At 40.3% G+C, this 24,738-nt stretch overlaps 1 protein-coding gene across 1 annotated transcript in view; it reads right to left on the bottom strand.

The window, feature by feature from the left end:
- Positions 1–24,738, bottom strand: part of CLTCL1 (clathrin heavy chain like 1) — a 93,011-nt gene that overhangs the window by 35,186 nt on the left and 33,087 nt on the right. The window contains exons 2-6 of the mRNA XM_063454478.1: positions 21,522–21,729; positions 6,431–6,699; positions 4,734–4,895; positions 2,168–2,281; positions 539–712 (exon numbers count right to left, since the gene is read on the bottom strand). Coding sequence (XP_063310548.1) covers positions 539–712; positions 2,168–2,281; positions 4,734–4,895; positions 6,431–6,699; positions 21,522–21,729 — 927 coding nt within the window. The remainder of the gene's footprint in view (positions 1–538; positions 713–2,167; positions 2,282–4,733; positions 4,896–6,430; positions 6,700–21,521; positions 21,730–24,738) is intronic.

The following is a 24,738-nucleotide window of genomic DNA, read 5'->3' as shown; positions in this document are numbered from 1 at the left end:
GCTGATGTGTTATGATTATCGTTTGCATGTGAGTGAAAGGCAGAAAGAACAAACGTGTAGGAGTTTGTGGTTAATGAAAGTTTTCCTGGCTCTTAATTTTTGGCCAATTCTTAAAAATTCTAGAAAAATGTATTGAAGGAACATCCCAACCACAATAGCCAAGTAGAAATACTCTGTAGAAATACCCAGATCTCCTATAGGAGTGGACAAGAAGCAGAGGCTGCTGCGGACACCTGTCAGAGACCCAGGTAAGTAATTAAACCGTACAAATAATGGTCTCAATACTTACCATGGGATGGTGCCAGTACAGTCTTTGAAAGCTTTCATCATATCAAATTAGTTTTACATCAGATGGACTATATGTTAGTCTTTTAAGTTGTAGAGCAAAGGTGCATTGACTTAACTGCATATAATACAGTAGTCACTATATACAATGAAATCCTGAATGTTCTGTTATTTTTAAATAATGCTTATATGTGTTCATAAGGTAAGCAAATATAATTGTAATGGACATCCTAAATGGAAAATGAATACCTACCTGCCCTTTCTTGTTGACACCAATAATACCAGAGGTCGGCTCATAAGGAGCAGTGACAAAGATGGTATCAGCACTGATGCGGTTCATATAGATACAGGCACCGGATTCCAGATCATACATGTGTATATAGCCATATTTTGTGATCAGATATATAACTCCATGCTTAGTACCAATCTGTAGGAGGGGGAAAAAAACACAATGAAAATGAAGAATCATAGGTGCTAGAAAAAGAGCTAATAAGGAATCTTTAAATTAAAATGTTGTCTACATTTACCTCCACATTCTCTGTTTAAACATATAAAAGACAGTCATTTAATGCACACCAGATGTATAGCATGGTGAATTCGTGAAAATTACTATATCATCCTCTTCTCAGGCCTTTCAAAATGACTCATCCTAAAATTCATCAATCATGACAACTCTCATTAGAGCAAGTTGTCCAGAAAATTCTGTGGTAAATGGCCTACTTTCATGGCTTACCTACCCCAAGAGATTATAAAAAAATACAATAAAATAAATAGGCCTCTTTCCAACATACAGAATCATTTTCTTTACTGGACCAGAGAACTAGAGAATGTCAGACTTTCTCAACATTAATACTCTTCTGGAGTAAAATGAAGTGATCTCCACTCTAATACATTTGCACATGGAGTCTTCTTAATTTTCATTGAATTGCCTGGACTAACATTTATTTATATGTATTGCCACTTGCGTCTCCAAATGCCAACTTTGTTCAGAGCTATTTCTTATTTACTCAGGTAACTGGCGAACTGCAAATAGACAGGTTAGGTTGCATATTATTTCCTGTAATGTTAAAAGAGAAAGAAAGCCCTGCAGATATCCCTTCTGAAGAAGAAGAAGAAGAAAAAAAAAAGGCTAGACCGACATATTGCAACAGTGACTATACACATTTAGTAAGAATTTCACAATGGACTGCAAATAAAAAAAAATTGATTATTTCAATTTAAAAGCCATAATCAGGTGAGCAGTGGAAGATTTAAACAAAAAAAATATTTAAAAATAAATATATAATTTAATACAGGGAAGCTGTAATGCATGAAGAACTCAAATAATTTGTTTCTATGTAGTGGTTAAATACTATTTCTCGCAGCTAGTCTAGGGCTGTTTTGCCTCTTTGCATGAAACATTAAACCAGATGGTTAAAGAGAGCTTGGTTGACGTACATAAGCCAGTATTTCAGTTCCTGCCACTGAAAGGACTGAAGTTTGTGTAATGTTCTTAGAGTTATTTGCAGAAGTCTGGATTTAGTAAGTGGGTAGCCATCTGTAAGCAATTTAAGTTTCTGAACAGCCAACATTTGGATCAACAGTTGATAAATGTAAACAATTGGAATAGCCTCAAAAGTAAAAAAACAAACAAACAAACAAAAAAAAACAGTATTTCCAATCATAAACAGAAATATCATACGGTACACCTACTCATGAAGAGGAATAACTTTCTAATTTTTTTGGGGGGGAATGATCATATTTGTTAATCTCTAAATTTCAAATCAATTTATATACATATCACCTACATAGAAATGTATTGATATAATAACAAAATTTACTAAGAGAGCAAACAGGAATCAAACGAAGATGCTGAACCCCCTTACTGTACAGTATTTCTTACCTGCATTGCCACCGGGAAGTCAGTCTGAGCTTCAGGAGGAAAGAAAACATCGACGGCTTTCTTGGTAAAAGGCTGGTTCCCATTCGCAGGCTGTCCGACCTCAATGATATGCAGCTGGAGATACATTAAGTACATATTAGAACTTATATCTGAGATCTGTTTATAATCTTCCAACTTTCTCTATAACAAATTCTGTAGAGTTAAGAAAATGTGTGCATGTGGAGGTTACATCACCTACTGCTTCAGTATGTAAGACCTCACTCATACAGTATCTTACATGTGTGATTAATCACTTTAACAAAGTTAGGAATTGTCAAAAAGTCCTAACTACACTGGGCTATAACACCGTTAGGACATATTGACACATCCTTACATTTTAGTGTTAGTAGTGTTAAATTCCCACTCACACCAGAGTCTGTTCGGTAACAATCGATACATGGGGCTCCCCTCTGTCAGCTGGGGCCGTTTTAGTGGTCACAGAGTGACAGGTGAGCTGTATGCTGTGCTCAAACTTTTTAAGAAGGCATTCAAATGCCTATTGCTGCAATGTGGTATGAGCAGGGTTAAATCCCTGTTCACAGCAGGAGAGCCAGGTATCAGTAGATACATGGTGCTCCCCTCTGTCAGCTTGGGCTTTTTCAGTGGCCCCAGACGTACAGGTGAGCTGAATGTCAGTGCTGCATACAGCATTTTACATTTATTACGACCACGGCTGAACCATCATGCTCACTGGCATTGTTCCCAATCGATTGTAATCAGTGCTGGGCATTGCCAGCTAATCAGCAGCAATCACAGTTTAATTGGCTGGGAAAGCATGCTTTAAACTGTGTGTGCAAAGCAAAATGTTTCAACATGCAGATATAGACTCCAGGCACCATGAACACTTCAAATCACTAAAATAGTCATGGTGCTTGGAGTAACCCTTTCAGGTTTTTTTCAAACAGATTTAAAGAAACATTCTAAGAATCGTAATGACTAAATCTTAATGTCATGGTCATGACGCAAAAAGTCTTTGGCAAGTCCACATGGTTTGTTATGGAGAACAAGGTTCTCCTGGAGCTGGATGAATTTGAAAGTGAACTTCAGCATTAGTCCATCCAACTTAGGATGGCAATCATAGGTCGGGAACACTGGGCTAACCAGTCCCAGGCTTATCATTGCCCATGTTTTGGTCAAACTACTCTAAAATATAAGTAGAGAAAAATTGCTCATAAATTCAACCTGTACAATAGACTTTAGACGTTACGATGCTTAGAGTATCCCTTTAACTGTACCATTGGGATGTTCAAAGTTCACTTCCTACAATAGCAACTTGGTGACCGTGATGTAGTTTGTTTGGATATGTTGTCTTTAAAACACTGGGGCCACCCAGGTAGATCTAGATGTACCCAGCACTGTGAAATATGTTGGCAGTTTATAAATAATAGTGTAATGTATTATTTTGACAGTGGCATTTTCAGTGCACACAGATGGATTCCGTTCAACTTTATGTTATTCCAGAAAGCAATTTGTTGTCCAAGAACGCAAGGGTTTCATAGGGTGAATACTTTATGCTGCCAATGTTCCTGTTTGTTTTGTGTTTTTAATAATACATATTTGCATCAGAGAAACAAAATAAAAATATCTAAGTTAGATACCATGTATAAATCAAATGGTAAAAATACTATGCAACGCACTGTAAAATGTAAAGATTTAGACTGTTATTACAGCAGCCAGGCTAAAGCATGTGTTCATATATTAGTTGCCAACTACTGACATATTAGTCAAGCTCTATCACATGTTCTACAGAATATCAGAAAGGATGACAGAGAAATTTCAAGATTTTACAGTTGGTGCATTAAATCCTTTAAAGGATCACTATAGGGTCAGGAACACAAACATGTATTCCTGACCCTATAGTGTTAACATCACCATCTAGCTCCCCTGGGCCCCTCATGCCTCAATAAATATAGCAAAATCTTACTGTATTCAAACCTGAAGCTGTAGCTCTGCATGCTGTCATCAGAAGTGGTAGCCTGATCCAATCACAGTGCTTCCCCATAGGATTGGCTGAGACTGACCAGGAAGCAGATCAGGGGCAGAGCCAGCATGATTCAAACACAGCCCTGGCCAATCAGCATCTCCTCATAGAGATGAATTGAATCCATGAATCTCTATGAGGAAAGTTCAGTGTCTGCATGCAGAGGGTGGAGACACTGAATGTTTGGATGCATTTAAGCTGCCATGACCCAGGAAGGATCTCGAACAGCCATCTGAGGAGTGGTCAGTGAAGTTATCACTAGGCTGTAATGTAAACACTGCATTTTCTCTGAAAAGACAGTGTTTACAGCAAAAAGCCTGAAGGTAATAATTCTACTCACCAGAACAAATTCAATAAGCTGTAGTTGTTCTGGTGACTATAGTGTCCCTTTAATGGCTTACTTCCTCATTCTCCAATGTACTATAAGAACTATACCTGGTTATTTATAAGAGTATCCTTAATCTGCCCAGCACTAGGACTGCTGTCAAGAGTCCTACATATACAGACTGTATTTTCTAGTATCTTTATTAGAGAACCAGGACTTACCTTGCCACCAGCCTGCCCACGCACAGCAAAGCAGAACAGAGTTGAAGGTTTTGAGTTTCTTTCGATCTTGAATTCAGCAAATGCTGCAGCATGGCCTTCTATAGGCTGGGAGACCTTCCTGTCCACAGAATATAACTGCATTGCTCCCACAACACGGTTTTGCTACAAAGATTAAAGACGTAAATATATATTTAAAACAAAATGTAAGAAATTATATATATCTATATTTATACACACACACACACACACACACACACTGAAGAAAATTATAAACGCAGCACCTTTTGTTTTTGCCCCCATTTTTCATGAGCTGAACTCAAAGATCTAAGACTTTACACAAAAGGCCTATTTCTCTCAAATATTGTTCACAAATCTGTCTAAATCTGTGTTAGTGAGCACTTCTCCTTTGCCAAGATAATTAATCCACCTCACAGGTGTGGCATATCAAGATGCTGATTAGACAGCATGATTATTGCACAGGTGTGCCTTAGGCTGGCCACAATAAAAGGCCACTCTAAAATGTGCCATTGAGAGAATTAGGCCTTTTGTGTACATAGAAAAAGTCTTTGAGTTCAGTTCATGAAAAATGGGAGCAAAAACAAAAGTGCTGCGTTTATCATTTTGTCAAGTGTGTATGTAAATATATATAATTGAAAAAGATTAGTTGAAAAAGGAGTATGGAGGAAGCAAGATGGAAGTACGGGTAATATGGCATACAGAACAATAAGCCAGTAAGAACCACATCTCATTCAATTAACATGGAACTGCTGTCAAACAACAAATGGACAGCCCTATGGTACGGAACGCATGTCCAGAATACATGTGTGAACAAGAAATGACAATGACGAAGAGAAAAGGCTTTCAAAATTCTTTTAAATTGAGTAGTTATCCCAAAAATACAAAAACAAAAATCACTAAAAAAAAATTAAAAAAAAAAAAACCACACACATGCCAAGAAAACAAATTCTGAACATAAATAATTAATGCAAAGCATATCTTTGTAAACAGAACAGTATTAATTACTGCATTGAGCCTGCCAAGACTAATCATTTAGTTGACTATATACTAATCATATGGGGTAATTGTTATGGGGGGGACACTGATGGAGGGACACTGATGCGAAATGCTACAAAATGGGATGACATCCCAAAACACATCAAGGACCCAAGAGAATATGACTAATCCCTACGAGCTACCAATCTCTACCAACATGGCAACCAATACACCAACATGGTCGTACTAACAAAGGTAGGTAAGTAACCAGGGTTTCATTATGTACTTACAAGACACTAAGTTCTAAACCAAAAGCATTGTCTGAACCTTACAGAAGGCATTACTGATAATACATCAATCCCTTCACAACCAACTGTATGTGTTAGTCAAACATATCCTTGTTAATGGACTTGCATGTCCACTCAACGTACAGCACCGCACAATACTTTGGTGCCTTAAATATGATAATACGCTATGAAGCCATAATACCAGTTTATGTCAAAACACGGTGGCCAAATTTATCACAGACTCGCCATTACAAGGAGGAGATATCCAGTATTTTAATATCCTTTTTATAATAAACATAAATGCATTTCTCTACAATTGATTCAAAGACTGTTCGTTTAACCTGGAGCACTTTTAATTCTCTATGCTGAATACAAAAAAAAAAAACAAGGATTTTTTTTATCCTATTTGTTAATTACCTGAGCAGAAATACCAATCAGAAGAAGCCATTTCTGCTGCTCATCTGTTCTGTAATTGATGACCTGGCAGCCGGCCAGACTGGCATGGCGATCAAACATTTTTTGAGGTTGGGAGTCACCCTCCATGCTCCAATGGTATACTGCTGTCTCTGTCACAAGGGCCACAGTATTAACAGATATCCACTTCCAGAAAATGACCTCCTCTGACATGGTGTGAGCTTTCATTTTGCTCTTCATCTCAATGTTGAAGATCTGAAGGGTTTTCCCAGCTGAGATTTAAACAAAAAAACAAAAAGTGCAAAATTCACAGTTCATAACAGTTAATTTACTTTTCTATTAAACCCTCCCACTGTTGTGTGCCTATTTTAAAAAATATTTTACAATTGGAGAGGGGGAGGGAAGAGCCTATATGTCTCTTCCATTATTGATTGTTGGGCATTTCGATTTCATCAGAGGGGCTGTAGTGAACGTAAAGCTAAACACTCACTACTGTGACTATGCATTCCCCACAGACATTAATGGTAGCCATTCAAGGGTGCACACTATGGCACCCATAATTCAGTGGCAGAAGTGTTCAGGATATATGCATGCTTCAAAAAACAATATTGACTGAGGGACACTGGACAGTTTTTGGTTTAAAGCCTTTAAAGCCTAGGAACAGCTAGAAAAAAATAAAAGGAAGACCTAAATAATTTTTTTAAAATGTTACATTTTGTTTGAATGTAGCATGCGCAGAAATTAGCATAAATGAACCCTGGAGAGTTGTATTTGCTGGTAAGATTAGGAAAAAACGGATTCCTTTTAGCACTAGCTAGTTACCGCTAACATTTTTAGATAATTCATTCAACCCCCCCACCTTGTTCTTATCCTAGATGTTAGATTTTCTTACTCCTGCTATACACTAGTTAATATTTAGGCTCCCAATACCTAAAATACTTCCTTTTGTATGAAAATGCTTAAGTGGACACTACAGGCACCCAGACTATTCATTGAAGTGATCTGGGAGCAGTGTCCCTGATCCCTTAGCCCTGCAACGTAAAACATTGCAGTTTTAGAGAAACTTCAATGTTTTCATTGCAGAGTTAAGACTACCTCTAGTATTATTATATACAAAGCGCCAACAAATTCCGCAGCGCTGGCCATCTGCCAGGCAGCCACTAGAAGCATTTCCTACAGTTTCACAGAGTTTGACTATGTGAAACAACGATGGACATACTCACGTGTTGAAAAACCCCTTAGCAAAGCATTGCGTCAATGCTTTCTATTCCTAACACTATAGTGTTCCTTTAATTTCTTACTTTCTTTCAGAGGTTCAAATTTGATCATAGGAGGAGAATTGAATGTGGTGATAGATGGCTGGGTGAATAAGTCTGGCTCTGCTCCATCAACCCTCTCCCAGGAAGACCAGGGCCTTCTCTTCTTTCAGAGGAAGCTTTGCCTCACAGATGTCTGGCACATTTAGAACATTGAGGTCAGCAATTACACACACACACATCCAGAGCTTACAATACCTAATCTAGGATAGATTTCTCCCCTGAACTAATTCCAAAAGTAATACATGCAGAAATCTACAGCATACTTGTTTCGGACTGTATCCCCATATACATTGTTTTTAATCTATTCTAGCCCATTTACTCCTCAATAGAGATTATGCACAACTCATTTAGGAACTTGTTGGAGGAGGCCTGCTCCAGCTACACAGACAACAATTTGGACCATTTGGATGACCCAATGTCGTTGTGGCAAATGTCTAACGTGAGGCCAGATAATAGCATATGTGGACATGGTGTGTCACTGCTTCACAAAGATTGAAGCTTCATTACACAAAAGTGTGAAAATGGCAACATATATCAATTACATTACTTCTTTAGATAGATCACTCCAGTCCAAATAAAATCCATTATTGAATTCACAGACTGGTATCTTACTAGAGTAATAGCGGATAAACCACCTGTCAAAGAATGAAATGGGATCCTATAGATGGGCCACTCCTTTTTAATACCCTCAAGTTAATCCGACCTACAATGGCAATAAATAAAATATTTTATATATATTTATCCTAATTTTGAAATGAAGTGTATGAGAGACCATGTTTTCGTTTAGTTTATTTAGTGTTCATGTGTTAAAATAATAAAAAAAAAGAAAAAAGAAAAAAAAAATGTCCTGCAAATACAAATCTGTATCTGCATACATAGTCTTGTTGGTTTATGATGATGTACTTGTACTTTTTACACCTGTCTTACTCTTTATCAAACCACAACAAATACATTTTATTTATTTGTTTAAAAAAAATTAAAAAAAAATATCCAGCTCTAGGCACTAAACCCAACTTAACGGATGCGGAAAATGGAGGTCCAACGAAGCGGAAGTCGAGAAGAGCAATAGTTCCCTACTTCTTAAGAACAGTTTACCTCAATCAGTAGCATTCTAACTCTTTGGCCCTTAATTTGCATACTGCTACCATGACATGTTGCCCCTTTTGTACAATTGTGCCCTACACCCACATCTTGACTATCTCTAAAAATCCTTTTCATTTTTTTCCATAGTGCATGGGGAACGAGCACAAACACTTGCTTAATTCCTTGAACAAGCGGAACCATGAATTTTGATGCTCTTCTTCAGTCAATACGATGCTTATTATTTTGTATGTTTATTATGTTCAGATAAAATTTAAAAAAATAAATGGAAAAAAAAACCGAAAAAAACACTAGAGTTTGGTTTAAGAGAACGTTGAATAAAACAAGTTCAATGGCATAGAGCAGGGTAGGCAATTATAGCAGTGGCACATTACAAGAAAGTCTGTGAATGCTATCGCTATCACTATTTTTCCTCATCTTATATATTTATAAGTCCTCTTGGCAAAAGATTTCAGAGGAATATGACTGGGCTGCAACAAAACTGCTGGCAAAGAAGGAACAGCAACACAGTGCAGTCAATTTTCCTCTTTTAAGCCCAACTCCACAATAGAACCAGAAAAAGATCAAGGTTTATACCAGGACTGGAGTCCTGAGGACATGAATGCAATCAAATGCTAATGGCAGAACTGATACAAACAACCAGGAATACTTTAAAATGACAATGCACCGGATTTAAAATAAAGAAAATAAATCGCAACAAAAAACACTTTTTAGCTTGGAGGAAAGAGGAGACAGGGGGGATATGATAGAAACATTTAGATACATAAAGGGAATCAACACAGTAAAGGAGGAGACTATATTTAAAAGAAGACAAACTACTAGAACAAGAGGACAGTCTTAAATTAAAGGGGCAAAGGTTTAAAAATATCAGGAAGTATTACTTTACTGAGAGGGTAGTGGATACATGGAATAGCCTTCCAGCTGAAGTGGTAGAGGTTAACACAGTAAAGGAGTTTAAGCATGAGTGGGATAGGCATACGGCTATCCTAACTATAAGATCAGGCCAGGGACTAATGAAAGTATTTAGAAAACTGGGCAGACTAGATGGGCCGAATGGTTCTTATCTGCCGTCACATTCGATGTTTCTATGTTACCTACTAAGTTACATGTTCAGAATTAAAATATTCTCCTCAAATCTTAATAGAAAAGACTGAATAGTCCACAACTGGAGTCACCACAAAAAAGATGACCGTGTTTAAAATAACAAAAAAACTGAAAAGACTGTATTTAGGCCCAGTTTTCCTCTTACTCAGTGCCCTATCGTGGTTTCCCTTGTGGTTGTCCGAGAGAGGGTTATTGATTTTGGTTATTCTGGTTATTTGACTTTGGCATCGATTTTGGCTTCCCTGTTTTCTGGCACCCCTGACCCCTGGCTTTTCCTGATCGTTGTGTCTCTTCTGTGTCCCTTGACCTCGGCTATTCCGGACTATTCTTTGGTACGTTAGTCCGGCCATTCTAAGGTCCGGAATACGCTACCCAACAGTCCTCTGTCTTACACAATTCTACCTGCTGGATCATACTGTAATCATGACAGTTTGCCTACATTCTATGTAACTATATTCTATTTTTTACAACCATCTACAAACAACCGCCATGGTGTTTTTTTTTTTTTCAGATTTCATTTCCCTGTGCACCTTGTATCGTAATGATTATTATACTCCTTGCCTTAATTAATATGCATCACTGTTTTGCTTTTTTGTTGTGTGTGTCCCCTCCCCTTCTTAATACCCTGGCACCCCCAGTTCTTTCTCCTTTGTCTGCAGTTTTCCCATTTCTGGAGTTCTTTTGACTCATACGTTGTGGGTACATTAGCAAACAAAATGGACACTTGTTTAGGGTCTGCCATTACCAAAGATTTCAAAAGATTGCATTATAACTAAAACAGGGCTCGACAAATCCCTGGCGCCATTCCTAGTCGCCATGGTGACCCAGGATTTGTTGAGAACTGTTTTAGTTAGTTTTATCAGCCCCCGTTACCTACAAAGCTCTAAGCAACTCTAGCAAGTTACATTTCTTCGTTGATGCATAGATACGTCCATTCTCTGTCTCTGCTGGTGACCTTCTCCTGTCCGCTGCTCGTGCCCTTACTGCTAACTCATGCTTACAGGACTTTTCACAGGCAGCTCCTTTCCTTTGGAACAGCCTGCCTACCCCATCAGACTCTCCTCTAGTCTTCAATTATTTAAGAAGTCCCTCCTAGAGTAACTTCTCTCTCCAATATCTGGCTCTCTAGAGAGCCACACTCCACTTATACCTCCAGTTTGGCTACTTTCCCACCTTGTTTGGTTGCTGTCCCTCTTGCTGCCCTGTTTTTACACCCAGCCTCCTCTAGACTGTAAGCGTATTTAGAAAACTGGGCAGACTAGATGGGCCGAATGGTTCTCATCTGCCGTCACATTCTATGTTTCTATGTTTCTATGTTTGAACAGGATCCTCATCTGCCTATTGTTTCTGCATCATTTTGTAAATGTCTCATATTTTATTACATTTTCCTCCTTTATAATATCGTAAATGGCTGCGGAATAAGTTGGCGCTATATAAATTCCAATAATAATAATAAAGACATACAAGCTAGAAATTGAATATTAAACAGATACATATTGCTGGGTTGCGTAAATCCGAATGAGGTTTTTCTTAATTTTGTGACAGACCATTTATGCCCTTTTGACATAAGAACATGCTGCATATTGAAACATAATAGTCTGTCTTGCAATCAGAGGCAGTTCTTCCCGCGCAAGATGAGTCTTCACAGAAATCAAACGTCTGTGCCCTTCAAAAGAAACATCTGCGATCCACAATAGTAAAGGGTTTAGAGGAAGCCAATGTGATGGCTTGTACAGCAGTTCACAAACAAATTATAACACTCAAACTTAGGTAGACCTTGATATTCTGAGATCAACATGGATTGACTCAACGTTTCAGAAATAAACCGGAATTCTTGAACTGGGTACATGTGACACAAACTTCTATGAACTTTCAGGGTTCTCATGCAATAAAAGGCAATAAAAGAAAAAAACAAAACAGGACTATCAGTTCAACAGAATCTGACCCTAGATGACCAACAGTAAGAGAAAAACTGGCCTGTTCTTGGGGTAACAGTTTTCTTTTTTTGTCCAACTTGACCTTATTTCATGCACAAATATAGAAGGTGGTGTCTCTTGATTTCTCTCATCAATAAATTAACAGTTATATGAAATAATTTAAGAACAGACTAGTAAGCAACATTAATACTCTGAGCAGACATGTAAAATATTCAGGGACCAGCAAAATCAGCAACAGATTTAACAGGCAAGAATCAAACATTTTGTTTAATAAAGAAGGAGCCAAATAAGACAAAACAAATCTTGTTTTGTTTTTGTAGTGAAGAAAAAAAAATCACAAAGCATCTGGAAAAGATAGTACAAACTTCAGGGCAGGAACACAGAGAAAACTGGATTGCAGACAAGCTGGGATGCCAGTTTGCAATGGTAATTTCTCAAGGGAAGTGCCTTGCAAATTACAAGGTCATTGAGTGAGGTCATACATCTCTATTTGCAGACATTAAACCTTCTCATTCTTCATTGCTCAAGCAAAGCAGTGGAATGACAGTGGCTGCCTCTGTTCTCGCGTGATCCAGACTGTTGCTCAGATGAGGATGTCTGAAGTGGGAGTGGAGATGACAGCTGGGATCCAGTAAGCAGAAACACCAGTGAGTTGAACCGAGCGAGGCTATAGAAGTGGCCATGGTGATGGGAATCTGGTTGTGCAGTGTTTCGCTGCACATCCAGAGATATTTTAATTGTGTGCTGTTGTACCCCCAGCATTCATGATTTAGGCAGTCTGCCTAATGTCAAATCTGTGCATAAATTAAGTGTATCATCAGCAGGCACTACACACCGATGACTGTAACTGCTTCTCCCTTGAACGCTCTTGTCTTCCCTCCCTCCCACACAGATGTAAACCCTCCCTCCTCCCATTAACAATATAGTATTTTTATTTTTTTAAATCCACACCGCCCCCGCCCCCCCCCCCCCCCTCAGCATGCACGGACTTTGAGCCTGTCAAATCCTTTAATCAAAGGCTTCATAGAGAAGCCTTTGATTGGACCTTGGGGCAGAGAACCACTTTCCAAAAAATGGCAAGAGTTTATGCCTTTAATATTGAAAATATATATCTATGGCCATTTGGTAAATCTTAGAAGGATCAATAGTTCAACATAACATTTAACGGAATGAATTATTAAACTTAAAGGAACACCAAAAGTACCATTACCCCTATAGCGGCAAACTGTTTTACAACTTACCCGGGGTCTGTAGGCTGCCGGTCACCTCCTGCAGGACAGCCAGAAGCTCTCTACGAACATGAGGCTGCATTTAGCTCAGTGAAGCTTACAGAAGTTCCATGCAGGAGCGTCAAGAATTCCCAAAGGCTGTGAACAGCATCTGGCTGACCACAGGTCAGTTTTTAAGACATCTGCATATGGTTTAACTACTTACCAGCGCACTCCTGGCACCATGACCACTACAATATGCTGTAGAAGGTAAGGTGCTTGGAGTATTCCTTTAAATAAGGTGTCTGCCAAAGTTGCTCTGTTTTATCAACAGCAACACTTGTAGTGTTGAGTAGTATACAAATTGAGTTGCTAAGGGAAAAAAAGCAAATGTACTAAAGTAATCTTTTTTTATAATTTGTTTAGGAGAAATGTGTAGTCCAATGCAGCAGGACTACATTCAAATCAGAAAGTAAGAAAGAAAAGACATTAACCCCTTAAGGACCAAACTTCTGGAATAAAAGGGAATCATGACATGTCACACAGGTCATGTGTCCTTAAGGGGTTAAACCATCTCATTCTTCATTGCATCAAACAAAACAGTAATAGAAACATAGAATGTGACGGCAGGTAAGAACCAGTCGGCCCATCTAGTCTGCCCAATCTTCTAAATACTTTTATTAGTCCCTGGCCTTAGCTTAAGTCAAGGATAGCCTTATGCCTGTCCTACCACGCAAACTCATTCACTGTGTTAACCTCTACCACTTCAGCTGGAAGGCTATTACATGTATCTACTACACTCTCAGTAAAGTAATACTTCCTGATATTTCTAAACCTTTGCCCCTCTAATTTAGGACTCGTTGTGGTAGTTTTTCTTCTTTTAAATATAGTCTCCTCCTTTACTGTGTTGATTAAAAAGAAAAATACAAAAAAATTGTCTGAACATTAAAATAAAAAAAAGGTAAATATTAGAAACTCGAAGTTTAAAAATAAAAAATAAAAAGTTAAGCCCAATGGAGCCTATGTATAAAGAGATTTGACATAATTTTGCAAAGTTGGTACAATCAGAAGGAACATTCTATTGGTTTCCAAGGCTGTTCTACTTTTGGAACTGCCAAACAATTGATCGAATAAGATCCAATACAGGCAGTTTTTATGCTCCATCTAGAAGTGTAATGATGTCTGAAGGTCACGGGTGTATTTCACTGCATATTATAAAACATATATGTAAATTATAAAACACATTATAATGAACCATTTCCTGAAAGTATACTCAAGTAGAAAATTCCAATTCCTTATTTCAGTCCCAATATTCGTGGAATGTTCTGACACAGACACAGCAAAAGAGACAGGATAAAGTAACTCACCGTCTGTTTGAGAGGAGAAAGCAGGAAGAAAGAAAACAGAAAGCATAAATAACAAATGTAAAACAAGAGAGAAAAAGCACTGCGATTTATAAAACGGGAAGGGGAAAGTTCTAGAGAGCGCACAGCAGGGAAACGTGACGTTTTCACAAACACATTATATTGTAACAGAGTATTTAAAAGGAAGTAAATTAAATTAAAAGCAAAGTAGCGTCATGATATTTTCAAATGTGGGAAATATCAAGGGATGTTCAGCATTACCATGATACAACATGGGAGATACGTAGGGCCAATCTTGGAAGTCATTAATCGTGGATATAAAAGGGTTTTTTTTCTCATGATTACCCTGTATCTCTGGTAATGAAGTGACTTAGTGAAAATATAAAAATATAATGATACCAACCATAATAAAGACATACATAATACCAACCATAATAAAGACATACAAGCTAGAAATGGAATATTAAACAGATGCATATTGCTGGGTTGCGTAAATCCGAATGAGGTTTTTCTCTGGTAATGAAGTGACTTAGTGAAAATATAAAAATATAATGAGGTCAGAAAATGGGACTGCTCAACCCCCCAAAATAACTATAAAGGATAGTGGAGGCAGTTTATGTGAAAGATGCATGAAAAAACTATAATAATAAATTAAATTTGAAAAATGGATGTTGTGTGTCATGCAAAGAGATTACACAAATTTAAAATGCATAGTAGTAGGGCAGTATTTATTTGTATAGTAAGTAAATATAATTCAATGGATCAAAAGACAAATCATAAAAAAGTTATTAGAAGTGAAGAGGGGAGAGAAGACTTCATTTCTATTTACCCCTACGTTAATAACTGCTAACTGATGAGAAATCTTAATATAGATTTATAACAGTCATCTGGTCACAAATAACGTTTTAAAATTCTTTTTATTTTTGTTGTGCATCAGAGGAACAAACAGTCTTACGCGGCCCCGACAGCAGTGGCAAGTGATTTAGTACACATAGTTAAACCAGAGAAACTGCTATGTTTATACTGAGGGTTAATCCAGCCTCCAACACCTCTAGTGGCTGTCTCAGAGGCTAGAGGCGCTTGCGTGCTTCTCACTGTGAAAATCACAGTGAGAGCACGCAAGCGTCCATAGGAAAGCATTGTAAATGCTTTCCTATGCGACCGGCTGAAAGCGAGCGCGGCTCCTGCCGCGCATGCGCATTCAGCCGATGACGTCGCAAGGAAGGAGAGGAGGAGGAAAGCTCCCCGCCCGGCGCTGGAGAAAGAGGCAAGTTTAACCCCTTCCTCCCCCCAGAGCCCGGCGGGAGTGGGCACCCTCAGGGCACTCTTGTGCCAGGAAAACGAGTATGTTTTCCTGGCACTAGAGTGGTCCTTTAAGACATGAAAAGAAAAGAAAACAAAAAACAAGAAAATGTAAAAAACAAACAGCCGAGATATGCATGCATATAGGGAACATGAAAAGAAAAGAAAAGAAAAAACAAGAAAATGTAAAAAACAAACAGCCAAGATATGCATGCATATAGGGAGCGCAATTGGGCTGGAATGTATGGATTAAGTGAGGAAATCCCAACAGTGACAGTTGCCATTTACGGTTAGTCCCATAATGCGAATGGTGACACTGCTCTGGGTAGCAAGCCTGCATTCGGCCTATGCCCGAAGATGGGAAACGTGAGTCCTGCGTACAAAGGGCTAAGGAGGCTGCAACACTCTGATGGCTCTGTCGGGCGTCCCTCCAGCCCCAGGCCGGTTGACAGGCCAGCATCTTCAAGCCACGGACTTGGGGGCTCCTTGGATCCCACTCCTTCCCTGTAGGGGATAAACAGAAGGCCATGGTGGTAGGTAGCCGTGGGGCTCTGCCCCTGTTGGCCCTTAGCCTAGGCGGGCCTTTAAAAGGAGGTGTATGTGCTTTAGAGATGTAAGTGACCGAAGGGGGCCCACTCACAACCCGGCTCTCAACCTCCCCATCCTCCTCCTGATGTTGAGGCATTGCAGCTGTTTGGCATGCCTCCAACGAGGCCCAACGAGGTCAAAGATTTCATCCAGCCTCCTCAGAGTTAACTATACAGGGTAGAGATGTTCAGTCTCAGGTTGCTGAGGGTTGAAGTTCTGTTTTAGATTTTGAGCCGCTATTTTTTTGAATTTTTTTTTTTTTGAATTCTTTATTTTATTCGTGCAAATATTGGACATGCAGATTTGCACCGCCACAACAGCAGGTGCAAAAAGATTTGAATTCACATAGTAACAGAAATATGGCATCGAGAACACTGCACTTTTGTTTTTATATATGGAGATTCGCATGGTTAGTTCAAGCGCTTTAAGTTAACTTCAGTAGATAGTAAAGTTTGACATATTCTATTGAGTCAGTTCTACAGTGAAGGATAAACAGTAAGCAATTAATTGAATAGGGCGTATCAGTGGCACTGGGGAACAATGACATTGAAAAAGGTGTCTGTGCAGGTTAATATATTTAGCAACATGTGTGGTCCTCTCAGTGTAAACCTGGTTGTGAGTTGTGGCTTGTGTGGGAGGCTAGTGGGTTCTTAGGTCTTCTGCGACCAAAAAGTCAGCATGATGTTAGGTGCTCCTGGGGAATGCGATCCCTAATGCCCGTATATTGCGTGCTAGGGTGGCCTGGTTTATGGCCGCCGTATATGTAGGGCCTCGTGAGTGGTACTCTAGTGGGTAGGCTCGTCCGGTTTGCACTACAGAAACTGGATTATTTCTGAACCGCCCGGATAAGCGTTCTAGTTACTTAAACCATAATTAAGAGTGGACAAAACTATGCTGGGGCCGGGGATGGCATGTTTCGGGGTCAGTGACTCTCCGTGTGTAAGTACGGTGTGCCCCCAAGATTTTATCTCCGGGTCATGGCAGCGGGAACCAGTGTCGCTAGGTGAGGGTGGTGTGTAAGAGTCCGCTGCCTTGATGTCATGAGGGTTCGTGGTTGCAGGGGGACTGTGTGTAACTAATTGCTGTTTAGTAGCAGGGGTGTCTCATATAGAAACATAGAAACATAGAAACATAGAATGTGACGGCAGATAAGAACCATTCGGCCCATCTAGTCTGCCCAGTTTTCTAAATACTTTCATTAGTCCCTGGCCTTATCTTATAGTTAGGATAGCCTTATGCCTATCCCACGCATGCTTAAACTCCTTTACTGTGTTAACCTCTATGGAAGAGACAAAATATAGTGTGTGAGTACCTCTGTGAAGAAGGTGCAAACAGAAAATGTAACCGTAAAACATTTTCAGTCCTCTGACAGCACTGAGGTTGCAGTAAGAGTGGTTGGTGTGGTCCTGCAGGCCCGCAAGGGGTGCTCAGGCAGGGGCCGTCCGCTGTGCAGTGTGGTTGGACCCCCTTGGGGCAAATGTCTCAGAGGTAGCTGGGTTCCACTCATAGGGCTTAGGAGTTGAGAGGGGTTGCCGTATAGAGTCTTCTGGTAGGCCAAAGGTTGATAGGTGCGTCCTCGCTTCCTGCAGGTATGCTATTAAGTGCATAGCTTCTCCGTGGATTACTTGGAGCTTGTGGGATGAGCGCCAATAGTACTTAATATTGTGTGCGCGGAGCAAGGAGGTTAAGGGCCTGAGGGCTGTGCGCCAGGCCATAGTTCCTCTGGATAAGTTTGTATAAAATGTAAGGGCCATGCCCTCAAAAGCGTACGGTGCGTTACCCTTGATGGCGGTAATAACTGCCTCTTTGTCCTGTCGCTTCTGAAATCTAACGATTAGGTCCCACGGTGCTGCTTGGGCCGTCGTTGGTTTGGGGATTCTAAACACGCCCTCTAGGCATACTCCCTTAGCCTGCTTCGGTGGGAGTATTTCGCTCACCAGGCGCCTCAGGAGGTGTCCGGGAAAGAGTCTGCTATGCCTCTTATCTTGATATTTTGAGCGCGGCGCGAGTCCTCCAGTGCCGCCATCTTTTGTTCCATAATTAGGTGCTGTTGTTGCAGCGACTTTAGCTCCTGTTGTATCACGGTTATTTGCGGTGTGTGGCTACGGGAGTCCTGCTCCAAGGTTCCCATGCGGCCTGTCAGGCCCTGGATATCCTTTCGCATATCCGCCACATCAGTCTGGATGTTCCGACGGAGGTCCGCCAGCAGTTCTTGCATGACTGCCTTCGTGACCGGGGCTGAGTCCAGCTGCGGTTTGGGCTGCGGTGATATCAGCGTTGTGGGTAGGCAGGTTTCTACAGGGTCCGAGGGTCGTCGATATAGGCGGTCCTTCAGTAGTCGATAGAGGCGGCCATGTTGGGCTCAAGGGCGCCATAGCTCCCCAATGCTTGTGCCAGGTCGGGACTATTCTGGTTTTTGCTTTTTGTTTTTACTGCCCATTGCTGCCGAGCTTGCCAGGTAACCTCAGCTTTGTTTTGCAAGTTAGGAGTGAAATTTGTCGTTGTTGTCGGTGTTTTGTGCTGAAAAAGCACGGAGCTCTCAGTGAAAGCGACCAGTCGGTCCGGCTGTCAGCTCTGCCCAACTTGAGCCGCTATTTTGTGTCTACAGTATATGCAGTGGCTGTAACTTAGCAGATTAGGTAGGATAGATCCATGATGGTGCAGAGAACAAGCCAGGGTGCACAGAGCGCATAGTCACACAGAGCGGGGGACCGGCCGCCTCACCCGTCCGTCGATTGTACTAGGCCCCACTTGAAAACCTCCATCAGATGTACCATGCACCCGCGGGTAGCAGATCTGGGGCACCACGGCTGGCTCCAGGAGAAGGTAAGTCGTGAGTATTATTGATGTGGCTGGTGATCAATTAATTAGCTGAATGAGGAAATCGAGCTCAGTGCCCACCCTGCACAATTTGTTAATCACTCGCTAATTCTAATTATCTATCAATGCATCTCTATGAGAAAGATTCAGCGTCCCCGCTGAACGACAGTACTGCTTACTGTGCAGCCCTGAGCCAGGAAGCCCCTCCAGTGGCCATCTAAGGAGTGGCCACTTGGAGGTGTCCCTAGAGGCAATGAAAAAACACTGCAATTTCTCTGAAAAGGCAGTGTTTACACGAAAATGCCTGAAGGGAGCTATTATACTCACCAGAACAACTACATTAAGCTGTAGTTGTTCTGGTGACTATAGTGTCTCTTTAACCCCTTAAGGACACATGACGTGTGTGACACGTCATGATTCCATTTTATTCCAGAAGTTTGGTCCTTAAGGGGTTAAAGAACCACTATAGTGCCAGGAAAACAAACTTGTTTTCCTGGCAGTATAGTGCCCTGAAGGTGCCCCCACCCTCAGGGTAGCACTCCTGTGGAGCTGAAGGGGGAGGAAGGGGTTAATCCCTTACCTTTTTTCCAGTGCCAGGCTCCCTCAGCGCTGGGACTCTCCTCCCTCTTCTGATGTCATCAGCTGAATGCGCATGCAGCCAGTCTCATAGGAAAGCATTCTCAATGCTTTCCTATGGACACTGGCGTCTTCTCACTGTGATTTTCACAGTGAGAAGCGCCTCTAGCGGCTGTCAATGAGACAGCCACTAGAGGCTAGATTAACCCATAGGTAAAGATAGTTTCTCTAAAACTGCTAGGTTTACAACAGAAAGGGTTAATCCTAGATGGACCAGGCACCCAGACCACGTCATTAACCCCTTAAGGACCAAACTTCTGGAATAAAAGGGAATCATGACGTGTCAGACATGTCATGTGTCCTTAAGGGGTTAAGCTGAAGTGGTCTGGGTGCCTATAGTGGTCATTTACGCATGGGAAAGAATGATTTAAAAAAAAAAACAAAAAAAACAGAAATGATAAAGTAGGCAAATTATTCCTAAAAATGCTTAAACATTTTCCCCATTTTGCATGCTAGTAAACAATGTGCCTGGAATGTCCCTTTAAATACGGAGAGCATATGTACAATAGGTGGGTGAAGGGTTGGTTAAGCATAGACATTCCTTATGAATGGCATATAGTAAATAAACTGACCTACTGACCCTGAAAAATAATGCTCTTTTCAGTAATTGCAAAACATTAGGCGTAAACCCAACACACCCTAAAAGATTAACCCTTCGAGGCTGCAAGAAGTCGTACAGAAGAGCAATTCAGTAAAGGTCACACAGACATATTTTTTCTTTAAATAGAGCCATTCACTTATATTTTCAATAACACCTTGCTTTCATCATGCAACAGATGTGTTGGTATGGTTTATAACACCCCAAATGATATAAGAGTTCTCCTGTAAAATCTAGAACATGATCCATGGAATTTTGGCTTGGTTGTGTGTTTAAATATTTTCTGTAGCACTCTAAGAATGTAATCCCTTTTCAGGAGGTATTTCTGAAATTGGAATGATCAGGGATAACAGGAAGCAGACTGCAGTAACACACATCAAGTCCTGTCCTGCTCCCCTTCCCCCCGTCATCTACTCTGGGTCACTTTATAGTCTTTACATAACTGGAGAGTCCCTAAATATAGATACGGAATTATTCTAGCTAAAAAAGCATTGGTAATTCATGCATTATTTAAGAAGATTACAATATAACCACATTTAATGGCCTTTAGATTACAGAGACACCTGCAATATGTGGATCCTACCATCCAATGTTCATTAACAAATTGTAAACATTAACCCAATAAATGGGGTAGTTCAATCCACTCTAAAAGTGAGATAATTTGAGAGTATTTGCCAGTATGTGACAAATGATGTACCTAGAATCCCCAGCAACTAATTCATATATTTTCTCTTAAAACACAATGTCTAATGCAATAGTTGACCAAATTTAAAAACTATAATTATTCCACAAAAATGTGAACTCATTGAACATTCCAGTGACTCTTAAAGGTTCAAGGGTTATATTAGGAACTGCTTTCAGTACTACTTACAAAACTGCCAGATTAAAAGTGAACAAGGCTTTCATCTTCCAACCCCATGTTCCTACTTTAACTTATGCTCACGGGAACCCTTTGGCTGTACCAAGTATACATAATCCCCGTGGTGCATGACGGAGGCACAGAGTGCTAAAAATATTTTTCAAAAGAGGCGACTAATTGATCTTGGCAGATGTATTGAGACAATCACTTTAGACTTCCAATAATTATTTACACATTGTGTACTTCTTGGAAACTTACCTTTCAGAGCAATGACTTTAGAAGCAGGGTTCATGATGGCACTCTCAGCGGAAATTGGGCGTCTCAGTGGATTGTTGGAATCAGCCATATCTATTATAACCACCTGGGCTTGCTCCCCAACCTTCTCCCTGATACAAATAAACTTATCTGACTCCATGGTCAACGTGCTGAAGCCAATGTTAGCAGGATTGATGCCAACATTCTGGAGCTATAAAAAGAAGAACAAATTATTTTTACAGTGGCTTAATAAGTAGTTATATACTTTTTAAGGAAAAAAAAAAACCAATTGTGCGATCATCACCTATTATAATAAGATTGACTACAACTTGTTGATGCATTGCAGATACTGCACTGCGCCAATCAGATGGTCGCTCTGAGACCATCTGATAATAACAGTTTTAATCTGCCATTTCACTGAGATAAAGTGGTCTGGGTGCCTATAGCAGTTAATATAATATTTTGTTTCCAATTTACTGTAACTGTGTGTGTAAAAATGTATATTGGCAGGTGCATGGTGTGTTATTGTAAAACAAAACACAAACTTTATGGAAATATTCATAAAAGGTCACAAATACACACCCTTTCTCAGCGAAGATATAAATGGACTGCCCTCCCTACCAGAGTTTGAGTGAGTGAAGAGGCTGGCATTTATTTATTTATTTTTTACAAGAAAGTAACTTTTGCTTTTCTACAAAGTATTCACATCAAATCAAATCAGTTGCCACACGGTTTATAAATTGTCATAGCTCTGCAGCCGTCTTGGAAATTATTGTGTGGTGACATTACTTTACAGTATTCACATGACTGTAGCATTTCCAACTGGTTCAAACCCCAGATAAATGGAGTATCAAATGGTTTACAGGATAGAATCTGGTTGGCAATAGGTCTAGCAAAAAAACAAAAAAATATCCAGGGGTGTCCTGGTAACTTTTGGCCATTCATGCAAGTACACTGCAATGGCCTTTTTCGCCATACAACATTCACAGATCTCAGTGTTACGCTGCAAAAAAATTATTTTCCAAGAAAACTATAAAAAAAAAACATTGAGCAAAATAAAGAACTAGAGTTAATTATACAGGGCACAAACGGTGTGAAATGTTAGTGCATACTGTGCCTTTAACCCCTTAAGGACACATGACATGTGACATGTCATGATTCCCTTTTATTCCAGAAGTTTGGTCCTTAACCCCTTAACGACGAGTGACGGACGAGGTCCGTCACTCAGGGGAATGCGTTAATGACGAGTGACGGACCTCGTCCGTCACGCGTTAAAATTAACGCCGCGATCGCGCAGTGCCGGCGATCGCGGGGTTAATGCTGTTGCTGGGTCCCTCCGAGTCAGGGGCAGACCAGCAGCAGCAAATCCGGATATCCCAGCCCATGTGATCGCTGTGACAGCCAGTCACAGCGGTCACAATGCTGCTGGGATATTTGATCCGCCTCCCTCCACCTCGTGTGGGTTTGTGAAGTGGAGAGAGACGGATCGGTGCTACATTGTGTCCCTGATTTATTGCAGAGTTATACTTAAGTATAAAATTCACTTTTCTGGAGTTAAAAAAAAAAATTAACCCTTTCCCTGCTATATACAGGTCACAGTACTCTACTGTGATCTATTTTTTTTTTTACTTTCAAGGGTTAATTTTTAGTTTTTTGTAACCCTAAGGGGTTAAATTTTATTATTTGATTTTATTAATTTGTGATTTAGTTATTTTGGTGGGTGGAATTTAGTGGGAATTAGGGAATAAAAAATAAAATTTTTTTTAGTTAGAGTTTTTGTTAGCTGTGTTAGCTGTATTAACAATGTTTAGAAAGTATAGCGCGGAGGAGGCTTATGCCCTGTTAGCGGCAGACTCAGAGGCGACTGACACTGCCTCAGAGAGTGAAGCAGGGAGTGACGCAGGGGATGCAGGGGACATTGACTATGTGCCAGATACTGCAGGACCATCAGGAGAAATCGACGATTCCCCTAATGCTGACCATGGCGCAGATGACTGGGTACCCCCTAATAATTTTTCCCCAGACATCCCAGTGTTTACAGGCAATCCTGGCATACAGGCGGACCTGTCTGCCTATAGTGCGCTGGATGTTATGCAGCTGTTCTTGGGGGATGAGATTTTTGGGGAGATAGTCACCCAGACTAATCTCTATGCGGAGCAATATCTGGCACGCAATCCAGACTCTCTTATCTCTAGGAAAGAGAGATGGTACCCAACCAGTGTGCCAGAATTTAAACAATTCTGGGCACTGACCATGTTAATGGGGCTAATTAAAAAGCCCACAATTAGGATGTATTGGGCTAAACATCCTATTTGCAATACTCCTATTTTTGCCGAGACAATGACAAGGGAAAGATATGAAGACATACTAAGATTTATGCACTTTAGTGATAACAACAAGTGCCCCCCAAAAGGTGATCCGCAGTATGATCTTCTTTACAAACTACGCCCTTTAATTGCCCACTTTAACAGTAAATTTGCCGCTATATATACCCCCAATAAAAACATTTCCATTGACGAGTCCCTAATGAAGTTTAAGGGAAGACTGGGGTTTAGACAATATATCCCATCCAAAAGATCCCGATATGGGATCAAATTTTATAAACTATGTGAAAGTGGCAGTGGCTACGTATACATCTTCCGTGTATACGAAGGAAGGGATAGCCACCTTGATCCCCCAGGTTGCCCAGATACATTAGGGACAAGTGGAAAAATTGTCTGGGACTTAATAATGCCACTACTTAATAAAGGTTATCATCTATACATCGATAACTTTTATAATAGCATCCCACTGTTACAAATGTTGTATTGCTTCGAGACCGTGGCCTGTGGCACTATTCGGAAGAGTCGCACAGGTTTCCCAAAGGCTCTAGCGAACAAAAAAATGAAAAGGGGGGAAACAGCAGCTCTCTGCCAGAATGAACTGCTGGCACTCAAGTACAGGGATAAAAAGGATGTTTTCATCTTAACCACCATCCATGGTGAAAACACTCGGAGGGTCGCAGTTCGTGGCAGAGACGAATATAAACGGGTGCCAGTCTGCATACGGCAATATAATCGGCATATGGGGGGCGTTGACCTGTCCGATCAACTGATGCAGCCATATTTGATCATGAGAAAGACCAGGGCATGGTATAAAAAAGTGGGCATATACCTGATGCAGATGGCAATCCACAATGCCTTTGTTATTTTTAAAAAGGCAAATGCTGGGCTGAAAAGCA

Source organism: Pelobates fuscus, chromosome 5 (genome assembly GCF_036172605.1).
Source record: "Pelobates fuscus isolate aPelFus1 chromosome 5, aPelFus1.pri, whole genome shotgun sequence".
Lineage (NCBI taxonomy): Eukaryota > Metazoa > Chordata > Amphibia > Anura > Pelobatidae > Pelobates > Pelobates fuscus.
The sequence above is the reverse complement of the archived record's forward strand: the minus strand, read 5'-3'. Positions and strand labels throughout refer to the sequence as shown.